We start from the raw sequence: 26304 nt of genomic DNA, 5'->3' as shown, positions 1-26304 counted from the left end.
GTTTTTCTAGGCAAAACACTAAAATTAGGAAGCTTTGTGTCTAATGTCAATTGCAGTTATGGGATTCTCAATTGTATGATACACTGTAAGATGATCAGGCAAGATGTGTTAAGGGATCCATTAATTTCAATGTCTATGGGGTTTTTTTTCTTCCAATGTATCACTTAGGAGTGGGGTGGGATGCAGCGGTTCTGCAAGCCAACTAGGGAAAAGGGACAGAGGTCTTCCAATTCAGTATGTCTCACCTCTCTTCAGTACAGTACTTCGCCAATCTCTACTGTCAGCTAGACCTGCCTGATTTGGTTTCTCTAAGGAGTAAGTCTCTACTCTTCTGCCAGGCTACTGAAAGATAGCTACTCTTAGTTGTACAAGAAGACTTATGGAGGGGCCCAGCCCAGTGCTCATGCCTGTAATCCCAGCACTTTGGGAAGCCAAGGAGGGTGGATCATTTGAGGTCACAAGTTCAAAACCAGCCTGGCCAACACGGTGACACCCTGTCTCTACTGAAATACAAAAATTAGCTGGGCATGGTGGCGCACGCCTGTAATCCTAGCTACTCAGGAGGCTGAGGCATGAGAATCACTTGAATCTGGAAGGCGGAGGTTGCCATGAGCCGAGATTGCACCACTGCGCTCCAGCCTGGGTGACAGAGCTAGATTGGTTCAAAAAAAAAAAAAACTTATAGTAAATCCTCCTGTTTTTCTGCCCCATTCTACACCCTAGTCTTCAGAGGGACTTGGTCCCTTTTAAAGGGTCTACAGCAAGAATCAGCTGACTTCTTATTGGCTTTCAGAGTTCTTTGGTTTAAGTTAGCAGCACTCATCCTGCTGATTTCAAGCTTCCAAAATACTAACATCTCATGTCTGCCACTGTCTCCTCTTCTGTTCTACTTGTCTTTGTGGGTTTGTGCCTTTTTTCTTCACTTATTACAATTTTGAATGGTGTTTTAGGAGGCAGCATGTATTCAATCATGTTTAACTAGAAGTTATAGAGTATTTTTAAAGATTCTTGGCTCTTACAAGAAAATTTAAGTCAGACAACGTAAGTAAGGAATTAAAAATACATGCCGCAATATGCTTTATTAAATATAAATGTCAAGAGTTTGCAGCTCCACAAATAGTGTTAACATTGAACACCTTTTACAGAAATGCCAAAACCTTTGCAAAGATTGATCACAAGGCTATGCACTGAAGTTAACCAGCAGTGGGAAGACAGCTATGCAGCTGCACAGGAAAGAAGTCATCTTATTAGCTGCCTATACTAACAACTGTGAAGCACTGATTCTTCCACCATGCTTTAAATAAATCCTTAGTACATTTATTTATATTTACAAACTATAATATTCACCAATTGCCAGTTTTTAAATCACTTCCCCTCTCCATGAATTAAAACCTGAGGTTAGAATATTAACAAGATTACCTCTGTATGGTAACTTTCTAAGACAGATGCAATATTTTCTTTTGAAGGAGATTTCAAGGCTAACAAATCTTCCTCTAACATGGCCAACTAAAGGGGAGGGGGAAAAAAAGGAAAGATCTGAGATCCAATAGAAACAGAAAGTTTTATAAAATCTCATCTTCTTTTTTAGAATTCTTGACTTTAAATTATGATGCTCTCTCTTCAGGTGAATCACTGAAAGAAATTTTGACTTAAGTTGAATGAACAGGTATTCCCACACAGCAAATATAGCCTTCAAAGGAATTTAAAAAGATGGAAGAAATTAAGGAGGAGAAATAGAGACATTTATCTTTGTTTCTCTCAGTCTATTGAGTACTTAGAACCAAAGACCTACATCATAAATTTTATTTTATTTTTAATTAATTTTAACCAAAATTGCCACAAATGATTAGTGGTTATCACAGTCAACGCACAACACTATAATGCAGCTTCACTTATTTCTCCATCTAATCCCTCACTTAATCTACTCTACACTGAGCCAAATAGGACTTTTTACTGTTCCCAAAACATAGTTAATGCTTTCTTGCCCCTGTGATTTCATTAAAAGTTTCCTTTACCTGACAATACCTTTTCCTGATAATACTCACCTTAAGGCCGGCTGTCTTGCAACCTTTATGAAAAGGCTTCTAGTCCTTTCTTAGGTAAGCTCTTCCTCCTTTCAATTCTTTGAGTATTTTCTTTGTATTGTTTTTACACTTACCACTTTACCTCTGCCAGATGAGAGAGATGTTTATTGATCTTTTGTACCCACTTCTAATCACATCCCCAAAGTATATTCCTCTTTTTCATATCCTCTATAGGCCCTGAGGATGTCGGTCTACTCACTGCAGATACTAGTATTGAACACACTGACAAAGAAAGGGGTTATGCATCAGCTCTCTCTTATCCTAAACTAAATTCCACTGTAATTAAGGGTGTCCCTTTCAGACAGGATAATCGCATGCCCATGTTTGCTTCCTGTTATAGCTCAAGGGAAGCATGAGACTACTCAATGTGACTGAGGATGCCCACAACACAAAGATCTGAATCTTCGGCCAAACATGACAGAAGGCCTTCGTAACAGTGTACAGAGACAACCTTCAATTTTGTATGCTTCATACATTTTACAGAATCTGTAACAGTGTGAGAAACAAGACCAAAGCTTATCAACATAAAAATTTCCACAGCCAATTTATAAAGTTTGTGAAGATAATTCTATTAGTGACCAAACAGTACATTTTTATACTATCCAGCTGTTTTACTTCAATGGCCAAAGAGGACGTGTGAGAATAAATCTTCATTATTTGTAAAACGTCCTTGGGGGGACTCACATGATAGTCCAACTGTCAGTATAATCTCTGGCACCCTTACCCAAAACAGAAGACTGTTACAGATATAAGGATAAAAAGGGCCATCCTTTGTGAAAAAAAAGGGACTCTCAATGAAAAATCTGGTCACCTCTAAAAATATAAAACTGCATTAAAAGTATTAATAATAATTAAATTTGGAGTGTTTACTATATGTCAGTTACTGGGCTAGGCATGTAACATAAATTTTCTAATTTAATTTTCATAGCTTTCCTTCCCATATCCTAAAACACCCTTCCCTTCAGATCAACTATTCATCTGATGACTATGTGCTTCCTTGGAAGCTGACTTTACTCCACAGATCCAAGGATAGAGCATGCACTACCTAGGATAGTCCAGAAGGTATATTGTACGTACTCATATGGTTCAGGAATGAGATAAGCCAGTTCAGTCAGAGTGAACTAAGCCAGGTGAAGCAAAATACATCCTAAGTCTCTTGCTGGGAATTCTGAGGCAAAACTACCTTGAATTGGGTCTTCTGTCACATGTAACACAAGGAGTTTCAACAACTATGTAATAGCGTCATCTCTATTCTGCAGATGGGAAAATGGGGGGCAAAAGAGGCTAAGTTCCAGTTAAGATTTAAACTCAGACTATTTACATATTCTTTTCCACTATGTTATCCTGTGCTGAGAAAATTGGCCACGCTGTTTTTTTTTTTTTTTTAAAAAGCAAAGATAAGTAACATGTGTTCCTTGTAACAGATGTATTTCAGAAAAGTCAAATGCAATTACTTTCAATGCACTAGGGAAACTCACAACCCAAAAGAAGCCTTCAAAATGTCTTCAAATAAAGGCTATCTTTTTATATATAAATTTAGATTTGTACATATTAGATTTTCTTAAGGTAGGCATGACTTTTTATTTAAAAGACTCTAATTGTTCACTTAAAAATACTCACTGAAGGTACCAACCCTGAATCCAGGTATCATTATTTCCAGTTTGCATATGAGGAAACAGAATTAGAGAGCTTATGCACTTTCTCCAAGGTAACACAGCTATAAACTAACAGGTCCAGGATTCACACCACGATTTCACCAAATGTCTGTGGATCTCAACCACCCACTGTACCTTCCCACGCACTATTTTGTCTTGTTATTCCAACAATACAAAATGCAAACATCCGAAAAAGTACCTTTTCAGAATCTACAAAGTGTGTAGCAATTCCTGCTCTGTACACATCTCTTCCTTTTAGTCTGAATCCTGTTAATGCAAGGAAGTAACCAAGTTTTCCTTGAAGTCGTGGCAAGAAATAACCTCCACCCACATCAGGGAACAGTCCTGTAATTAAATGTAACAAGAAGAGATAATCGTGATTCAAATGAAAAAGATAAATATAACCTCTTTGCTGTAGATCACACAACCATCTCTGGAGCTTGAATATACATTACAAATATTATTAAACTAAGTACTATACAGTGCAATCAATATCACAAAAGACTTGCTATAAACTGTGCTAACTTAACTTGGGTATTTTTCAAAACCTTCATGTCTCATTTCTATAGAAGTCAGTAAAGTATTTGACGACACAATGTTTTGTATATTAGAAGTATATGTTACCTAAATTTTCTCACCACTGATTTACTTTTGAAGAATCTCCAAAATAGGTAAAAATTTCAAAAAACTATTTCCAAATCAGCATAGGAAAAAAATACATAATCTACGGCCTATTATAGCAAAATTATTACCATTTAAATCATTTCCCAAACTTAGTCAATTATCTAATATTCAAGATGTTTAAATACTGATGCAATAACCACAAGTCCTACTAAATGAACAGGTTTATACCTAATAAAATCATTTGCATTTACCTTTTTCTTAACCACCAGTATTTTAAAATTCTCTACTGGTAACAACTGAAAATAGCATATAAGGCCAGGTACCGTGGCTCACGCCTGTAATCCCAGCACTTTGGGAGGCCAGGAGGCCGAGAAGGGCAGATCACCTGAGGTCAGGAGTTCGAGACCTGCCTGGCCAACACAGTGAAACCCCATCTCTGCTAAAATTACCAAAATTAGCCAGGCATGGTGGCACGTGCCTGTAATCCCACCTACTGGGGAGGCTGAGGCAGGAGAATCGCTTGAACCCGGGAGGCAGAGGTTGCAGTGATCCGAGATCACGCCACTGCACTCCAGCCTGGGCAACAGAGCAAGACTCCATGTCAAATAAATAATAATAATAATAATAAAATAAAGAAAATAGCGTATATACAAGTAGTTACCAGCATATTCCTTTGGGTGTTTAAGATCTTAAACAACTGTGACCCTCTGGTTTTATAATTTATGTATCTGTTCTGAAGTTTCCTTTAATTATGTTGGGATAAAAATGCAAACACTAAAATTCTCTCCAGTTCTACTTTACAAAAAGGTTCTAGACTTAAAAGAAAAAGCATCATGCTCCTGTAAACAGAAATATCTCTTAGTACCTCAAACTAGCTAGGTCTCAAGTTAAACTCATAACCTCCCCGTGCCATTCCCACAATCTTCCTCCAGCATCACCTACCTCAATAAAGGATGCAACCATCCAGCCTTGACACCTTCTCACACCATCCCCTTAATCCCCATCAGTGATCACATCTTATTGATTTCCCCTCTAAACTGTTCTCCACACAATAGCCAAATTTGATCTTTTTAAAACACAAATCCTTACTAGAGTCTTGCATTCCACTGCTTAAAACCCTCCCATGGCTGCCTATTTCTTCTGGATTAAAACAAACACCTTTATCAAAGTCTTCAAGGCCCCTTACCATTTTTTCCACTACATCCCTTACTACTTACTCCCTATACTCCAGCCACTCTGGTCTTCTTTCAGTTCCCTAACATTCTACACTCTTTCCTGCCCCAGAGCCTTAGCAGCATGCTGCCCAAGTGGAAAAACGCTCCATCCTGACAACACGTTCTTCTCTTCCAGGGTACCACATTCTCTCTTTTTTTCCCCCTTGCCCCAATTCTGCTTCTTTTCAGTCTCCCTCACTGACACCACCTCCTCTGCTTGACCTCTTGCTCACTGCGCCTAAGCTCCATATTAGGCTATCTCCTCTTTCCTACATACACATTTCCCTTAACTCCTATGACTTTAGATAGCATCTATACGCTGATTACTCCCTGCTATGGACTGCATTGTGTCCCTTTAAAAAGTCCTATGTTGAAGCCCTAACCCTGATGTAACTGTATATGGAAGCAGGGCCTTTGAAGAGGTAATTAAGGTTAAGTGAGGTCATATGGGTGGGGTCCTAATCCAACAGGACTGGTGTCCTTATAAGAGGAGGAAGAAATACCAGGGATGCATGTGAACAGAGAAAAGGCCATATGAGGACAGAGCAAGAAGGCAGCAGTTTATAAGCCATGGAGAGAGGGCTCAAGAGAACCATCTGCTGATACCTTGATCTCAGCCTTTTAGTCTCCAGAACTGTGAGAAAAAAAATTTCAGCTGTTTAAGCCACCAAGTTTGTGGTATTTTGTTATGCGGCCCTAGAAGCATAATATACTATGAAATCAGTCATGTCTTTTCCCTTGAATACCGAACTCTTAAATCTGCCACCTAAACAGAACACATGGATAATAAGTATCTCACATTTAACATGGCAAAAGTACAACTATTGATTCACAAACCTCCAACTACCTGCTCCTGCTCCTTCCCTAATCAGCCTCACCCATCAAGTAGAACAAGCTAAATACCTTGGAGTTACTCCTGATTCATCATACCAGCAAGTCAGTTAAGCCCAAAACATGTTTCAAATCTATTCACTCTATTCAACTCTATACCTCCACACTACTCCAAAGCCAAAATCTCTCCAGACCATGCTGTCCAACAGAACTTTCTACAATGATGAAATCTATAATTTCTGCTGTCCAATAAGATAGTCACTAGCCATATGTAGCTATTAAACACCTGGAATATGGCTGGTGTGACTGAGGAACTGAATTTGTTTTCTTTAAATTTAATTAATTTATATTAAAATTTTAAAAGCCACTTGTGACTAGTGGCTATACAGTATTGGACAATATAGCTCTAGACTAATGTAATAACCTATTATCCAATCTCACTGCTTCTACTCTGCAACCCCTACAATCCATTATCCTCAAAGCAGCCAGAATCATGGTACTAAAATACAAACTAGATTATGTCATTGCCTGTTTTATACTCTTCCACAAATTCCCATATTTAGGTTTAAACCTTAACTCCTCACCAGAGGCCCCCATGTACCCTTTTGAGAGCATGTTACATCACTCCTGCCCTCGATTCAGACACAGATTGCCTCCATTTGGTTCCTTTAACAGGCCAAGTTCATTCTTACCTAAGGGTCTTGAGCTAACTTTTCTCAATGCCACAATATTCTTCTCTCAGTTCTTCATGCAGCTGACTCTTGTCATTCAAATCTCAGCTTAAAGGACAACTCCTCTGAGAGCATCTTTAATCATCAAATTTAAAGTAGCTATCTGGGAGACTTACACTTTGGACATGATAGAGTAACAGGAACCAGACTTATCCCCCTACCTGAAACAACTATAAAAACAAACACAATATATGGATTAATAGTGTTTTCAACACACCGAACATCAAGCAATAAAGAAAAGTGGTCTCTGAATATCAGAAAACAAGCAAGGTAAACCCTAGAACAGCTCCAACTTCATGCCTTGAGTGAGTTCCCAGGCCCAGTATAGTCCCTCATTTGAGAAGATGAAGCTAAGAGTCTAGGGAAACCAAGACAGCTAGAATTCCCAGAACAGAGTACCAGAGCAGAGAGAGCTGCAGAGAAAAAGCTCTGGAGATCTGCAGGGTGTCTCTTTTAAGTACTTAGCTTAGGAATGGACTGTGTGTGTGTGTGTGTGTGTGTGTGTGTGTGTGTGTGTGAAGAAACATGATTAGTCAGTTTTCACATGCCCAAGACTGGGTAATTTGTAAAGGAAAGAGGTTTAATCGACTCATAGTTTCACATGGCTAAGGAGGTCTCAGGAAACTTACAATCATAGCAGAAGGCAAAGCAAGCTTGGATCTTCTCACATGGCAGCAGGAGCGAAAAGGGTGAGGAGCAAAGGGGGAAGAATCCCTTATAAAACCATCAGCTCTCGTAAGAACTCACTACCATGAGAACAGCAAGGGAGAAACTGCCTCCATGATCCAATCACCTCCTACGACATCTCTCCCTGGACACGTGGGGATTATGGGGATTACAATTCAAGATGAGATTTGGGTGAGGACACAACGCCTCACCATACCACTACATGAGACTAAGGAAAGAATCACAGAAAATGATTACAGAGAACAGTACTGGGAACCCACGACAGGACTAAATACAGCATGTTCCCCACCATCTGGACTAGAAAAACTCATGATTGATGTCATGGGGCACTGCACAGAACACAAAGAAAGATCTTGCCTCAGTAGTGGGAAATAATTAGCCCTAGTTGAAGCATTGCTCCAATCCTGCAAAAAAAATTAATAATAAATCTTATAACACTTGAAAATATTAAGATGTTCCCCAGGAATTTAAATTCATCTCAGAAGAAATCTCAAAAATACTTAAAAGAATACAAAAATATCCAGCACCCAATGAAGTTTACAATATCTATAATTTGATAAAAAATTATGAGCTATCTAAAGAGGCAGGAAAATACTAACCATAAAGAGGTGATTTAAAAAAAGAGAACTGACATAAATATAAAAACTAGCAGAAAAAAACATTAACACAGTTATCACAAACATAACCTATATATTCAAGAAGTTAAATAGAGACACAGAAGATTTTTCTTTTTTAAAAAAGAACCAAATCATACTTCTAGAGATGAAAACTGAAATGAATGTATAAGCTGAAGAATACCTGGATGAGATTAAGGGCAGATTAGATCTTGTAGAAGAAAAGATTAATGAATTTAAGGACACAGGAACAGAAACTATCTAAAATGAAAGAGAGAAAAAAATTTTTTTTAATGAACAAAGCATAAGTGAGCCTTACAGAAGTATGACCAGAATTCCTGAAAAGGGAATGGGTGGAAGAAAAGTATTTGTAGAAATAATGGCAAAAATTTTTCCAAATTTGACAGAAATTATAAACCTAAGTAGCTTAACAACCATAAGCATTAGAAATGCGAAGAACACCAAAGCACATCATAACCAAATGGCCTGAAACATGTGATCAAGAGAAAATGTTAAGAGCAGCCAGAGAAAATAAAAAGACACAGGAACAAAAACAAAGAAGACTTTTTGTAGGAAATGAAATGAGAAGACAGTGTAGTAACATCTTTAAATTACTGAAATTAAAAACCAGAGTAGAATCGAATTCCATACCCACATCTCATACAAGTGAACTCAGGTTTCACCTGAGGAAATGAAAGAAGAGCAAACAAAATCTAAAATAAGCAGAAAAAAAGGAGGAATGAATACTGGAGCAGAAATAAGCAAAATAAAAAATAAATGAAAACAAAAATCTGTTTTTTTAAGATCAATAAAATTAATAAACCTCTAACTAGACTGATCAGGGAAAAAAAGAGAAGACACAATGACCAATATTAAGAATAAGAGAGCCAGAAATCTCTACGGAGTCTACAGATATTAAAAAGATAATAAGGGAATATTATTGTCTTAGTCCATTTTGTGTTGCTATGACAGAATACCACAGACTGGGGTAATTTAGGAAAAAAAAAAATTATTTGTCACAGTTCTGGAGGCTGGGAAGTCCAATATCATGGTGCCAACATCACACGAGGGCCTTCTTGGTGCATCATCCATGGCAAAAGGCAAGGGTGAGATAGGACAAGAGAGCAGGAGGAAAGGGGGCTGAAGTCATCCCTGTATCAGGAACCAACCTGCAAAAACTGGAAGAGCCCTCATGACCCACTCACCTCTTAGTGGTCCCAACTCTCAACACTGCTGAGTTGGGAATTAAGTTTCCAACACATGAACTTCAGGGGATATATACAAAAAAGCAATTATGAATAACTTTATGCTAACAAATTGACAAATTACTTGAAAGGCCCTGATACGGTTTGGCTCTGCGTCCCCACTCAAATCTCATGTTGAATTGTAATCCCCCAGTGTTGGATGAGGGGCCTGGTGGAAGGTGATTGGGTCATGGGGGCAGATGTCCCCCTTGTTGTTCTCATAATAGTGAGTTCTCATGATATCTGGTTGTTTTAAAGTGTGCAGTACTTCCCCCTTCACTCTCCTGCCAGCCATGTGAAGATGCACTTGCTTCCCCTTCATCTTTGGTCATGAGTGTAAGCTTCTGGAGACCTCCCCAATCATGCTTCCTGTACAGCCTGTGGAACTGTGAGCCAATTAAACCTCTTTTCTTTATAAATTACCCAGTCTCAGGTAGCTCTCTATAGCAATGTGAGAATGGACTAATACAGAAAACTGGTACCAGAGAAGTAGGGTATTGCTATAAAGATAACTGAAAATGTAGAAGTGACTTAGGAACTAGGCAACAAGCAGAGATTGGAAGATGTTGCCTCTTCACTCTGCTAACTGTTTTCTTTGCTGTGCTTCTAGAAGCATTTTACATGATGTAATTCTACTTGTCTGTGCACAGGCCTTGGGAGCCACCCCTTGCATCAGTGTAGACTGGATGTTGGATGGAATCAAAGGAAATTGTGTATTTTTGTTTTTGTTGCCTGAGCTTTTGGGGTCAAAGTAAAAAACTATTGCCCAGATTAATGTCATATCATTTTCCCATATGTTTTCTTCTAGTAGTTTTGCAGTTTCAGGTTGTATGACTACATCTTTAATCCATTTGAGTTTTTTATTAAATATAATATGAGGTATGGGTCTAATTTCATTTTTCTGCACATGGATATCCAGTTTTTCTGACATCATTTATTGAAGAAACTGTCCTTTCACCATTATGTATTCTTCGCATCTTTCTTAAAAATCACTTGACTGCAAATATATGGATTTGTCTCTGAGCTTGCTATTCTTTTCCAGTGGTCTATGTATCCATCTTTATTCCAGTACTATGCTATTTTGATCACTAAAGCTTTGCAATAGTGTTTGAAGTCAGTACAAAGTCTCTAGCTTTGTTCTTTCTGCTCAAGATTACCGTAGCTATCTGCAGTCTTTTTTGGTTCCATATGAATTTTAGAATTGTTTTTTCTATTTTTTTGAAGACTGACATTTGGATTTTGATAGGGATTACACTGAATCTGTAGATCACTTTGGGCAGTATGAACATTTTTAAAATATTCTTCTAATCCATGAACATGGACTATATCTTTTTATTTATTTGCGTCTTCAATTTTTCTCATCAAAGTTTTGTAGTTTTCAGTATACAGGTGTGTGTGTGTCTGTGTGTGTGTATGTGTCTGACATGGTCTGGCTGTATTGCCCAGGCTACGGTGCAATGGCATGATCTCAGCTCACTGCAGCCTCTGCTTCCAGGGCTCAAACCATCCTTTTACCTCCACCTCCTGAGCAGCTGGGACCACAGGCGCATGTCACCACACCCAGCTACTTTTTGTTATTTTTGTAGAGATGGGGTTTTGCCATACAGATTTTACCTCCTTGGTTACATTTATTTCTAAGTATTTTATTATTTTTGATGTTTTTGTAAATGAAATTGTTTTCTTATTTTTCAAATAGTTTGCTGTTAGTGTATAGAAATGCTGATTTTTATGTGTTGATTTTATATCCTACAGCTTTACTATATATATTTATTAGTTCAAAGAGTTTTTTGTTGGAGCTGTTACAGTTTTCTACATATATATAAAAGCATGTCATCAGCAGTGACAGTTTCATCTCTGCTTTTCCTATTTGGATGCCTTTTATTTCCTTCTCTTGCATAATTGCTCTGGCAAGGACTTTCAATACAGTATTGAATAGAAACAATGAGAGCAGGAATCACTGTCTTGTTCCTGATCTTAAATGAAAAATATTTACCTTAATATCTAACTTAATTGGTAAAAGATTAAATGCTTTCCCCTAAAATCAGAAACAAGGAAAAAATGTCCACTCTCACCACTTATATTCAACACTGTATTGGAAGTTCTATTCTACGCAATAGGGCAAGAGAAAGAAATAAAAGGTATCCAGATTAGAAAGGAAAAAGTAAAACTGCTCGTACTTGTAAATGACATAATTGTCTCTTTAGGAATTCCAGTACAGTAGAATAAAATTCTATTCAATTCTAAAGCAACTAAAACTAATAAGTGAATTTAATAAGTCTGCATGATAAAGGTAAATACAAAAATCAACTGTATTTCTATAGACTGGTAACTAACAATTAGAACTGAAAGTTTTTTTCAAAAATATCATTAATATGAAATACTTAGGGATAGATATGACAAAAGATAAGATCTATAAACTGAAAACTAAAAATCCATGCTCAGAGAAGTTAAAGACCACTTACATAAATGGAGAAATATATCTTGATCACAGGTCTGAAAAGACTCGATAGTGTTAAGATGTCAATTCTCTCTAAATTCATCTGCAGTTTTTTTTGTTGAAATTGACAAGTAACTCTAAAATTCATATGGAAATATAAAGAACCTATACAGCCAAAGCAACTTGGTGAGATACAAAGAACAAAGGTGGAACATTATCACCACCTGATTTTAAGACTTACTATAAAGCAACACTAACCAAGACAACATGGTGTTAACACCATGATTGAGATCTACAGACAACTATAACAAAGCTACACAGACAATTCAGTGGCAAAACAATACTCTTTCAACAGTTGGTACTGGAATGATTGTATTTCCATATACGAAATAAACTTTGACTTATACAGATGATCCATACCCCTCACCATATACAAAAATTAACTCAAAAGTATCATATGAGAGTTTTGATCACAACTCAAAACTGCACAGATCTAAAGGCAAAAATATATTCCCTTAATGATATTTTATCTATAGTGTTAATGTTTTATTTATAGTATGTTAATGTCTCCTTTAATGTTCTCAGTTTTGTGTTTTCAGATACAATTATTGAGCTAATACTGACTTCTAATTATCTTCCTATTTCTTTTTAAAAATCCTTTCATTGTTGTATCTCACACAAGATTCCTCAATTCCTTCAACAACAGTAAACTCTGAAACGTATCAAAAGATGATGATGCTAAAAGTAATTATTAAAAAAATTCTGGTTGTTTACCTATTGCTGTTTCTGGCATAGCAAAAAGACACTTTTCTGTAGCCACTCGAAATTGCCCATGGACTGAGAGACCAACTCCCTAGAGAAAAAAGGCAAAAAAAGAAAGGGGGGGATTAAAAATATTGTTAAAAAGCAAACAAATTCACAAACATTACAAAGCAAGTAAATTATCTTCATACTCCACAGGAACTTGATTCAGGGGATAGGTTGTCCCCACCTCCTTCAATTAACTTTGAATTCCACGAACAGCACATGACTATATTCCCCTTTATTAAACATTTACACATGAAGTCTGACCATACTCCCATCCTAGTCTGGTCATTCTCTTCCTCCACAGAGACACATAGCTATTATCAATTTGGTAAGTAACCCACAGATTTTTTTCCCTATGTATTTCTTATATTTGAACGAATGTATCTACTTATCTGATACATATTTTATATATAATAATATATACAACTATACATATATAAAATTCACACTCTATTCCATGGCCTGCAAGGCTACATCACCTGGCCTAGCCTAACTCTTTGACTTTATCTCCCATCACTCTTCCCGCACTCATTCCACTAGCCATGGGGGCTTCATGCCATTCCTCCAAAATTTTAAGCTTTTACAATTTCAATTAATCATAAAACTTCTAAGATAAGAAGACATACTAGAGAAGGCCACTGCCTGCTCAATCACTGTTTTTTCTCTAAGGGAATCTGCTCTGCCCAGAGACTTTTTTTTCCTTTCCCCAGGAGGGGCTGAACTAGGGATGGGCAATGGACCCAAGGGCAGCCAATGGAGACTAACCAGAATTCAGAGGCCTAGGGCGCAAAGGGGCAGGGGTGAATTAGACAAGGTTCTTACTCCTAGGTATTTAAACTAAAACACAGTGCGCAGTTGTCAGCTAATGACAGGCAGTGAAGTTTAAAGGTCATCTGACATTTGAGTTAAAGATGACATGATAGCCAAGTAAAAGTTGTTACTATATGCGGTAGAGACAAAAAAAAAAACAACCCTGAGAATGCTGCAGTCTATACAAGACAAAAGACAAAACAAACACATAAAAAGAAGCAGAGATAGAAAAATAAACACACAACTTAAATTTGCCTTAAGCCCACACCTGCAGTCCAATTTTCAGGAACATAAGCAATGCTTATGGTCCCTGAACTTGTCTAATAACTGCCCCATTCTCTTTTGTGGATCTTTTTGAGTGAGTCTCTGTTCTTTCCAACTAAAATGTCTCTTCACCACATTTTCAGTTAGAACTAGACCCAGATCCTGTCGTCAGCAACACACAACGTAAGTATTTGGGCCCCCAGCATATATTCACTGAAATACTGTCCTGTGCTTTCCCTCCCAACACAACCTCCTAACACTGCTGTCCCTGACTAGCCATTCCCATCACATCTTCTGGAATCTTCATTCCTTTACAAAAGAACAACCTAACAGACCAAATTCTCTACAGAGGGCCCTCTCCACCTCCTGAACTCTATGGAAAAAGAAACTTAAAAGCTCCATATTACTTCACATAGAAACTACAGATCCATGCAGGGTAACTGATCCATTGATTCCATTCGTTATCTTGTATTACATACTATGTTTTGTTTCAGCATTGGCTGATAATAGTGAATTAAAGAAAATATATCAAGATATGAGTAAAAAGTTAATTAATGAAAAACTATCAGAATAAGAGACCACAGACAAAAGTATCATTAAGAGCCAATTTCGAAGTCTTTCAATAAAGATGAAGGTTCAGAATAGTCAAGCCACTTCACTTGAAGATACTAGGAATACGCTGAACCATTTCAAATGTAAAACCCTAATGGCAAATTCATAACTAATTTTTCTATCTTACATCAAAGAATCTATTATAGGTTACTTGTAAGCAGTCCCCCTTAACTTCTGAAATTTTACATTTTATTTGACCATTAATCTTAGCTGATACTCCTTTGCTAGATTAAAAAGGCTCCAAAGTCTTCAAGTTTTATTGTATTAGCTAATTTTTATACAGATTCATTCTCCAAATACAATACTTTATTCCAATTCCTACTCTCCCCAAATACTCTCCCCCAAACCTACCAAACCCAGTAGTCAAATCTCATTTTTCATCAAGCTGACCACTAGCTAAATAGCTCAGCAATATTTGACAGTTGCTCATTCCTACTTTATGAAATGCTTTACTGGGTTTTGAGACACCATACATCCCTGTTTTAAAATCTAACTCATTAGTTGCTCTTTCATTTCTCCCTGATATCAAAGTGTCGATCTGCCACAATGATTAGATGCCATCCTTCTACTCCACTTCACTCTACCCCACTGAACTCTGTCCTGTCTACTTTCATTCCCTAGGAGATCTCTTCCAGCCCTAGGATTTTAAGCACCACCTAAAACACTAATAAATTATTTCCCCATCCCTGATTTCTCTACTCAGCTATTTAACATCTCATCTTGAATGTCTAATAAGTATCTCAACCTTTACATATCAAAAGTATATCTCTTGATTTATCCTTAAGTGTGCTCCTCCCTCTGTTTTCATCTCTGTAAACAGCACCACAATTTACCAAGCCGCTCAAGGTCAAACATCTCAGCATTACCTTCTTTCCTTCCTACCCCACAATGTAATCTATGAACTATCCTGAGAGCTCTAACTTCAAAATATATCCTGGACTGGGCCACTTTTCACCATCTACACCATTACAACCCTACTTGAAGCCTTTATCCTTTCTTGCCTGGGCTGTGTATCTTGCTTCTACTCTTGCCACAATCTATCATCTCCATACCAGTCAAAACACGCTTATTCAAATGTAAAACATATCATGTCCTTCTCCTGCCCAAAAGTCTCCAATGACTTCCCATCATACTAAAATATTATCATGACTGATATGGTCCCATATGATCTGGTCCCCTTCTACCTCCCTGATTTTATAGTCTACCATTCCCCACTTTCTCACTTTCTCTCCAGTAAGCCACACGGGCTTTCCTTTTTTTAAAAAAAAAAAACTTTCTTGATGTATAATATCCACTCAAAGGTACACAAACAGTAACAAATAGTAAGTTCGCAAGCATATAGTTTCAATGAGTTAGCCCCAAATGAACACACCCATGTAACCAAAACTCAGATAAAAACTATCAGAAATTGCATTACGCACCCTGTCAGTCACTACACCCTCCATCCTTCAAGTAGCTACTATCTTGACGTCTAACAAAGGATTAGAACTTTTCCTGGCTTAGCTAGATATAAATAGAATCACAGAATATATATTACTATCTGACTTCTTTCAGTCAACATTATGTTTGTGAGATTTTATGTTCTTGCATATAGCAGTAATTTGTTCTTTTTCACTGTATAGCATCCCTTTGTATGAATAAACAATTTGTTAATCCATTCTAATATGAATGGCTACTTGTGTTGTCTCCAGTTTTTGGCTATTGCAAATAACAATTCAGTGGCCATTCTGCATATGTTTTGGTGCATAAGTGCACACATTTTGGTCAGATATGAGTAAAAGTGTCAGGTCAAAGAGTTATTAATCAGCCAGGCATGGTGGCTCACGTCACGCCTGTAATCCCAGCACTTTCAGAGGCCAAGGTGGGCGGGTCACCTGAGATCAGGAGTTCGAGATCAGCCTGGCCAACATGGTGAAACCCTGTCTCTACTAAAACTACAAAAATTAGCCGGGCATGGTGTCATGTGCCTTTAATCCTAGCTACTTGGGAGGCTGAGGCAGGAGAATCGCTTGAACCTAGGAGGTGGAGGTTGCAGTGAGTTGAGATTGCGCCACTGCACTCCAGCCTGGAGGACAGAGCAAGACTCTATCTCAAAAAAAAAAAAAAAAAAAAAAAAAACAAAACTTTTGACTCATTCAACTTTAAAATATATCAAAATTCCTAAGTGGTAGTACCAATTTCTACTCCACTAGCTGTATACGAGTTTGCTGTTCTACATCCTCACCAACACTTCAAGATGTCTTTCACATTTTAGCCATTCTAATGACTATATGTTAGTATTTCGCTGCAGTTTTAATTTGCATATTCTTGATGATTAATGCAGTTGAGAGCTTTTCAGGTTTATTAGCTATCTGGGTATCTTTGTGAAATGTCTAACCTTTTGCTGTGAAAAGTCTGTTCTAATCTTTTGCTCTTTTTTTTTTAAACTGGATTTTTGAATTGGTAGAAATTTATATATCCTAGACATGATTCCCTTATCAGATGTATACCAAATATGCTTTCAGTCTATGGCTTGCCTTTTCACTCTTTCAAGGATGGCTTGGAATGAACAGAAGTTCTCATTCTTCACATATTACAGTTTGTTCACTTTGCTTATGGTACATTTAGTGTATTATTTAAGTAATCCCTCCCTAACCCCTGGGACTGAAATTTTCTTTGTGAAAGCATTTTTAAAGATTTACTTTCATTAACAGTTACGGATTATATAAAAATTTGACCATTTCATCAAAATTTTGAAATATATGAGCATAAAGTTGTACATAACATCCTCTCGTAATCTTTTTTATGGCTATGGGTTTTATAGGGATGTGCTATTTTTCATTTCTAGATTTGTAACACACTCTGCTTTTACCTTTGTCTTTAACAACTTATCACTAAGGATTTATCAATTTTAATAGTCTATAAAAATAATTTTCAGCTTTGATATTTACTGCTTATTGATTTTAATTTTTTTTTTTTTTTTGTATTTTGATCATTTCATTGTGATGTCATATAAGGTTACTGCTCATGTTGCAAACATTTGGGATTTCCCTGTTATCTTTCTATTACAGATTGCAACCTTAATTCCACTGGGGACAGATAATATATTCTGTAAAACTAATCCTTTAAAATATATTAAGACGAATTCCATGGCCTATTTTGGCAAGTGTTTCATACACACATGAAATGAACGTGAATTCTGCAGTTACTGAGTGCATGTTCATTAGGTCAAGCTTATTAAACAATGTTCATTCAAATCACATATGTGCATATAAAATATGTGCATGAAAATATACATACTCAATATGCCTTTGTTTTATCTGTTACTGAAAGAAATACGTTTGAATCTTCTCTTTCTTATGATTGTGGTTTTACATATCTCCCCTTTTAGAGCTTTCCACTTGTTTACAAGATCAGTCATTTTTATTTACTTATTTATTTTGAGCCAGAGTCTCACCCTGTCATCCAGGCTTCAGTGCAGCGGCACGATCTTTACTCACTGCAACCTTAGTCTCCTGCGCTCAAGTGATTCTCCTGCCTCACCCTCCAGAGCAGCTGGCACTCCAGATGTATGCTGCCACACCCAGCTAATTTTGGTATTTTTAGTAGAGATGGGATTTCACCATGTTGGCCAGGCTGGTCTCCAACTCCAGGCCTCAGGTGATGCACCCACCTCGGCCTCCCAAAGCTGGGATTACAGCCATGAGTCACCGCACCTGGTCACAAAATGAGTCATTTTTATTTTATTTTTATTTTTAATTAATTTATTTTTTTGAGACAGAGTCTTGCTTTGTTGCCCAGGCTGCAGAGCAGTGGCGCAATATCGGCTCACCACAACCTCCGCCTCCTGGGTTCAAGCAATTCTCCTGCCTCAGCCTTCCGAGTAGCTGGGATTACAGGCACCCACCACCACACCAGGCTAATTTTTTTATTTTTAGTAGAGACGGGGTTTCGCCATGTTGGCCAGGCTGGTCTCACACTCCTGACCTCAGGTAACCCAACTGCCTCAGCCTCCCAAAGTGCTGGGATTACAGGCATGAGCCACTGCACCTGGCCAAGATTAGTCATTTTTATTTTTATTATTTTTATTTTTAATTTTTAGAAGACCAAGTCTGTCCACAGCGTATGAATGTTCTAGGTGAGGCTGGGGTGATGGGGAGAGTGAGGTGAAGACAGCATCTATAAATCTCATGACTTTGTTGTTGTTTTGTTCCGTTTTTTTTGGAGACAGAATCTCCATCTGTCACCCAGGCTGGAGCACAGTGGCGTGACCTCGGCTCACTGCAACCTCTATGTCCTGGGTTCAAGCGATTCTCCTGCCTCAGCCTCCCAAGTAGCTGGGATTACAGGCGCATGTAACCGTGCCCTGTTAATTTTTGTATTTTTAGTAGAGACGGAGTTTCACCATGTTGGTCAGGCTGATCTCGAACACCTGACCTCAGGTTATCCGCCCACCTCGGCCTCCCAAAGTGCTGGGATTACAGGCGTGAGTCACCGCACCCTACCGAGATTAGTCATTTTTAAATGTTTGAAAATATCATACCAGGAGAGTTATTTCAGATAGGCAAAGGTTTGCTCCTATAGCTTCTCCGTTTTAGTACTAGTGTCGTATTGTTCACTGTGGAACTCATTAAGTAATTCTGCTTCATATTTAGTTATAAACCAAGGCTCTTCGACAAGTACTTACAAAGTATCTTTCTGCAGTTGATTGATTATAAAGTATTGACTGCACTCAATAATCAGTGATCTTAAAATGGTAAAAAGCTGAATAAAGTTTGAAACAGATTGAGCTAAGCCTTATCTTCTAAAGGAGCAAAAATGGAAATCAAGGGCTTGCTAAGTTTGGTCCCTAAGGGCTACACCTTAGGAACTAGGATAGCCTAAATTCAACCATCATTCTAGGATGACCTAGAATTAAGTCCAGCTTCAAATTCTCTGAAGTCCTGACTAGACTGAGATGATCTGGGACTGCTAGCGCCCTTAGCCTGAACACCTACCAGAAACAAAGGTCCATCTTCTTTGGAGAGAGAATATCATCCTAGGACTCAAAAATATCTGCATTTTAAATACTCAGAAATAACTCAGAAATAATCAGACATATGAGAAAAGACCACAGCTAAAGGCACAACAGAAACAGACTCACAGGACATTAAAATTTAAAGGTACTATCTAACCATTCTGCAATTATGGTATGTCCTACCTCAAATAAAAGTTTTTGTCATAAAACGTACGTCATGTGATATTTAAAAAGTTATACCACTTTCCTCTAGCTGGTGTGGTATGCTATCTTCTTTCTTTTAACCCTTCTGTGCCTTATATTTATGGTGTCCCAAGCACTCTGATATTCACTGTTTCTTAACTGCGTTATTATCAAACAATCATCTTCACGTAGTAATATAATCTACCATAAAGAATGTTAATATGGACAAGCATAACTAACATTTGAACAAAAATGGAAAAAGGATGTGAATGTAGTCAAACTCCTACTCTGTCGCTGTAAAAATGACTTCCTATTTAAGTTGTTGGCATCCCTAAAGGCAAAATTTAGGCAACCTAAGACTCTACTTTTTAGTTAAGAAACCTAGCTAGATGAGTTTTCAGACTGTTCAATAGGAGAAAAAAGCTGACACAGCTTTATTTTTGGCTTTAAAAGAACATCTCATTATAATTACTTTAAAAAGACAATTAAATCCATTCAAACATATAAATATGTTCATCTGCAACTAGGAATCAGCATTCGCTCCCACATGTCCAGATATTACTATTCTAGACAAAAAGCCATTTTTTATAACTGCTCCTTGTGGAGCAGGGCTAACCCATAGGCAATATGCCCAGAGTAGCCCAATATTAATTTTCAAAGACTGGTTAATTACAAAGATATTTAAAGTAACCAAAACAGCACGGTACTGGTACCAAAACAGATATACAGAACAATGGAACAGGATAGAGCCCTCAGAAATAACACCACACATCTAAAACCATCTAGTTTTTGACAAACCTGACAAAACAAGCAATGGAGAAAGGATTCCCTATTTAATAAATGGTGCTAGGAAAACTGGTTAGCCATGTGCAGAAAACAGAAATTGGACTGCCCTTACACTTTATACAAAAATTAACTTAAGATGGATTAAAGACTTAAACGTAAGACCTAAAACCATAAAAGCCCTAGAAGAAAATCTAGGCAATACCATTCAGGACATAGGCATGGGCAAAGACTTCATGACTAAAACACCAAAAGCAACGGCAACAAAAGCCAAAATTGACAAATGGGATCTAATCAAACTAAAGAGCTTCTGCACAGCAAAAGAAACTGTCATCAGTGTGAACAGGCAACCTACAGAGTGGGAGAAAATTTTTGCAACCTATCCATCTGACAAAGGTCTAATATCCAGAATCTACAAGGAACTGAAACAAATTTACAAGAAGAAAAATAATCAAAAAGTGGGCGAAGGATACGAACAGACACTTCTCAAAAGACATTTATGTGGCCAACAAACACATGAAATAATGCTTATCATAACTGATCATTAGAGAAACACAAATCAAAACCACAATGAGATACCATCTCACACCAGTTAGAATGGTAATTATTAAGAAGTCAGGAAACAACAGATGCTGGCAAGGATGGGGAAAAATGGGAACGCTTTACACTGCTGGTTGGAGTGTAAATTAGTTCAATCATTGTGGAAGACAGTTTGGTGATTCCTCAAGGATCTAGAACCAGAAACACCATTTGACCCAGCAATCCCATTACTGGGTATATACCCAAAGGATTATAAATCATTCTACTATAAAGACACACGCACACATATATTTACTGCAGCACTAGTCACAATAGCAAAGACTTGGAACCAACCTAGATGCCCATCGATGATAGACTGGATAAAGAAAATATGGCACATACACACCATGGAATACTATGCAGCCATAAAAAAAAAAAAAGAGTTCATGTCCTTTGCAGGGACATGGATGAAGCTGGAAGCCACCATTCCCAGCAAACTAACACAGGTACAGAAAACCAAACACCATATGGTCTCACTCATAAGTGGGAGTTGAACAATGAGAACACATGGACACAGGGAGGGGATCATCACACACGGGGGCCTGCCAGGAGGCGGGGAGCAAGGGGGATGGACAGCATTAGGACATATACCTAATACATGCGGGGCTTAAAACCTAGATGATGGGTTGACAGGTGCAGCAAATCACCATGGGACATGTACACCTGCATGTTCTGCACATGTATCCCAGAACTTAAAGTAAAATAAAAATTTTAAAAAGTACTAGCAAAAATGAATTTAGTTATTACACGTTTTTTTTTTTTTTAAAAAAGATATTTAAAGTTATTTTAAGGCATAGTTAACCACCCATGATTTATATTAATGGCAAGATTAATCCCTCAATGCATAAACACAGACACACATAAACAATTCAGCTTGGTGCTCGAAAGGTAAATATTCCAAAGTAAACAGTTGATAACCAGAGTAAAGAAGACAACAAACTCAGAAAGATACACAATGGGGCGACCTGACTGATGTTTACACAAAAAGTCATGGATTTAAATCTAACCAGAGGGAATGAGTAAGCTCCTGCCCAGAATAAACACTGCATCACAGTATTGGAGAGTATGTGATAGCCTACCACTATCACTCAGGATAAATGGTGCTTTGAAATAGCACCACTTCAATTTCTTTTGTTAGAAATTCAAGTAGATTTGTCATCACACATGCTTTCAGTATGGCATAACAGTTACCATTATGACTATTAAACAAGTTTCTTAATGAATCTCTGGGACCACATGCATTAGATTAACAGAACAGCAGGCTGCAAAGTAAAAACAAAGGCTTTTTACTATGTTTCTCATATTAATGGGCTCATATTGCATCTTAATACATATTAATATATTGATTATATAATAATATATTTTAATAGACTAACACATAGAGATTAGCACCAAACAGTTTTTGCTATTGGGTATATATAATTCATGTTATTTTTAGACAAAAATGATATCCAACAACAAATAATTGAGAGAAAATATTAAACTTATTTACGTATTAACAGTCTACTATTCTAGGAGGTCCAGCCCAAAATTAAATTCATCTCCCTTCACTCTCCCCAGCTCACTCCACAGCCACTCTTCTTCTCAAATCTTAGTAAATAGTGCCACCATTCATCCCATGGCCCAGCCTAGAAACCTAAAAGTCATTCTTACTCACCTTTATCCATCACATAAAATCAACCCATCATCAAAATCCATCAAGTCTTCTCCAAAATCTCCCTCTTAAATCTAACTATCTACCCTTTCATTATCTCTACCCTACTTTTCTTTTTTCTTTTTTTTTGAGAGAGAGTCTCGCTCTGTCATCCAGGCTAGAGGGCAGTGGTGCAATCTCAGCTCACTCCACCTCCTGGGTTTCAAGCGATTCTCCTGCATCAGCCTCCCAAGTAGCTGGGATTACAGGTGTGTGCCACTGGGCCCAGCTAACTTTTTGAATTTTCAGTAGAGACAGGGTTTCGCCATGTTGGCAAGGCTGGTCTCATACTCCCAACCTGAGGTGATCCACTGCCTCAGCCTCCCAAAGTGCTGGGATTATAGACGTGAGCCACCGAGTCTGGCCTCTATCTTACGTTAAATCACCATAATCTCTCACCCAGTTCCCTGCAACAGCTTCCTAATCACTTTACTTCCAATCCCACCCTCCTCCAGTCAATTCTTCACACCAGAGTTACCTTTCTAAAATGCAAATCTGTTCTAGACATTGCCCCTGCTAAAAAGCACTTAATTAGCTCTCCATATTGATCTGAAGATCAACTACTTAACACATCCTGTAAGAGAGCTAATCTGGCTTCTTGTTTACCTCTATGGCCTCAGAATTTAACCCCTATCTCCTCCACAGTCTAAAATGTAGGCACACTGAACTCTGCTCAAATATGAATCCTCTCTTATCTCTTTTTCACATATGCTATTATCTTCCCACTCACACACTGTCATTCAACACTGCATCCAACCCTTACACAAATGAACCAACCATATTGCATTCTTTTACTACTCTCGACTTTTCATTAAATTCCTCCTTCCTTAAGTCTCAGCTTAAATATAACTTCCTCCAAGAGGCTTTCCCTACACTACCCCCATCACACTATTCACACATACACACAGTTAAGGCTAGTATTGTTTAATGTATTTCCAGACTACCCCATATTTGCCTGTTTGGACAGTAAGCTCTAGGAGAAAGGAAAACATGCCTGTTTTGTTCAGCATTTTATCACCAGAGCCCAACCAGTATCGAGCACATGTAGACATCCTTTCTTGAGTAAAATAGTTGAGAACAATCTCAAATGATGGCTAAAGTCATTAATAATGAGGCTCTAGCTAGTTTCAAAGCTCACATATCCATATATCCTCAGGGGAATGAGCTCGTTTTACAGGCAAAGAGCTCTCCTTCACTTTTCTTCTCTGAAATACTTTCATGCCTCAATAAGAAACAGAAACCTCTAGACCAAAAATCATCCAAACCAACATGGTTGGGGCAGAATCAAGGCCAGATGAGAACGGCACAGGGCAAAAGGTGCCTGCCACTTGACCTTGAATCTAGGGTGGTTTCATATTACAAATGAAAGGAACCCAAAACTTGACCAATATGGCCACAGGAAATGGCCACGGGGGAAAAAAAAAAACTCCCTGTACATCTCAGAATCTGTAAGTCTGTCAAAATTGCCAAGAATATCTATACTCCTAGCAAGTCAAAAATTTCCCAGAATACAATACCTTAATGGGGAGGCAGGGGGACAGAAGGCAGTGCAGTCAAGTTCTTGGTAAGAAAATGAAAGTGCTCTCCAACTTAGACATCCCTGGGCTAAAGGGTAGATGGAAATGGGGTATAGGAAAGTAAAAAACGGGGCTCTATCTAATAAGACAAGTGGTAAAATACAATTAAACAGACCATCTGTGGTATATTGCCAAGCACCAGAGGAACATCACTTAGATGATAATCCATTACGTCTTGAAAAATCAATATAACCCAATGCTTACCTGTTAAAAAAAAAAAAAAATCTCATTAAGACACTAAATGACCCTGAAAATTTACTGTAAGAAACTACGCAACTCAAAGCAATCCTACGGCCAGGCGTATCCCAGCAATTTGGGAGACTGACCAACATGGTGAAACCTCAACTCTATTAAAAATACAAAAATTAGCCAGGTGTGGTGGCACACGCTTGTAATCCCAGCTACTCGGGAGGCTGAGGCAGAAGAATTGCTTGAATCCAGGAGGTGGAGGTTGCAGTGAGCCAAGATCACACACTACTGCACTCCAGCCTGGGTGACAGAGCAAGACTCCGTCTCAAAAATAAATGAAAATAAAAATAAATAAATAAATAAAAGCAATCCTAACTCTCCCCTAATAAGACAGAAGGAAATCTAAGAGAATCTCATCTAGGAATGAGGAGAGATCTACCGCTCTCTATCAAAACAAGATATCCATCCATAGTTGGAGAAAGTTCAATAATCAATATAGATAAAAACAAATGCATATAAAAATACACCCTAAACACTTAGAAGTCCAAGGGAAATTTCCCTTTATCTTTCCTCTCTCAGCTCCTGCTGTGTTACTGATATTTCAGTCTTAAAGAAAGCTCTTTTCATTATCTTCCACTTTTTGTTTTTTTTTTTTTTAAAAGAGATTTAAATGACATAGGTGAGTGGGAAGAAGTATACCAAAGGAAGCTGAACTCACAAGTTTCTCTAAAAATCTTAACTTAATAAAATTATTTCATCTCTTCTTTCATAAACTCTCAGGTTTTTTTTTTTTTTTCCCTGCATCAGGGTCTCGGATGCAGTGGCACAATCATGGCTCACTGCAGCCTTGAATTCCTAGACTCAAACAATCCTCCTGCCTCAAACTTCCCAAGTAGCGGGGACTACAGGCATGCACCACAATGCCTGGTTAATTTTTTGGAGACACAGAGTCGAGCTATATTGCCAAGGCTGGACTTGAACTTCTGGTCTCAAGTGACTCTCCCATGCTGGCCTCCCAAAGCGCTGGAATTACACGCATGGGCCACTGCACCCAGCCTCTCAGGTTCCATACTAAGTAAAATAAATGTTGTTATGAAAAACGCAGCACTTTATTATTTAATTTAAAAATGGTTTCTTAAAATGTCTTCTATTCAGCTGTCACTAATAGCAAAAAACAGAACACCTTTTAAAACTGAAAAAGGTACCTATTATGTCTAACAAATCTTTGCAATATATTAACATAATTCAATCTTTGAGCACTGTTCATTCTTTTTATGAAAATAAGAACATGTCTTCAATGACATTAATCAGTGGCTAAACATAATCTGATTCAGTAGTTCCCATTTAACTGAGCACTAGTCAACTTTCATGTGGGTGGTTTGTACTGCAATAAAGTCATTTGGGTAATGTATATGCTCATTATTTTTATTCCATTCCAGTTCCCACTTCTCTAGTCATGACAACATGCCCTTTCTAAAATACGCTTTAAAACTTAATTTTCTATTATTGATTGTGGGCGGGGGGGGACGGATTTTCCCCTTACCCTTCTGAGTTCTTAGCTGGGACTGCTGTAATAAGACAGACCAACAAGAGAAAAACAGTTTATTAACATGTACACCTCATGTATACATAGGAGATTATCCAGGAAGAAAGAAGAACTCTCCAAGAGGGGGCCTAGAACTCCAGCTTA

The 26304-nt window shown here is 37.8% G+C and overlaps 1 protein-coding gene across 2 annotated transcripts in view; it reads right to left on the bottom strand.

The window, feature by feature from the left end:
* The window catches only part of HIBCH (3-hydroxyisobutyryl-CoA hydrolase), a 117433-nt gene that overhangs the window by 45748 nt on the left and 45381 nt on the right, over positions 1 to 26304 (bottom strand). For both annotated transcript variants that reach the window (XM_033230851.1, XM_033230852.1), the window contains 3 exons: positions 12896 to 12974; positions 3939 to 4084; positions 1420 to 1506 (listed from right to left, as the gene is read on the bottom strand). In XM_033230851.1, the coding sequence (XP_033086742.1) occupies positions 1420 to 1506; positions 3939 to 4084; positions 12896 to 12974 (312 nt within the window). The remainder of the gene's footprint in view (positions 1 to 1419; positions 1507 to 3938; positions 4085 to 12895; positions 12975 to 26304) is intronic.

This window comes from Trachypithecus francoisi, unplaced genomic scaffold, assembly GCF_009764315.1.
Source record: "Trachypithecus francoisi isolate TF-2019V2 unplaced genomic scaffold, Tfra_2.0 Lachesis_group13, whole genome shotgun sequence".
NCBI classification, from domain to species: Eukaryota; Metazoa; Chordata; class Mammalia; order Primates; family Cercopithecidae; genus Trachypithecus; species Trachypithecus francoisi.
This window is presented reverse-complemented; position numbering and strand designations above follow the sequence as displayed.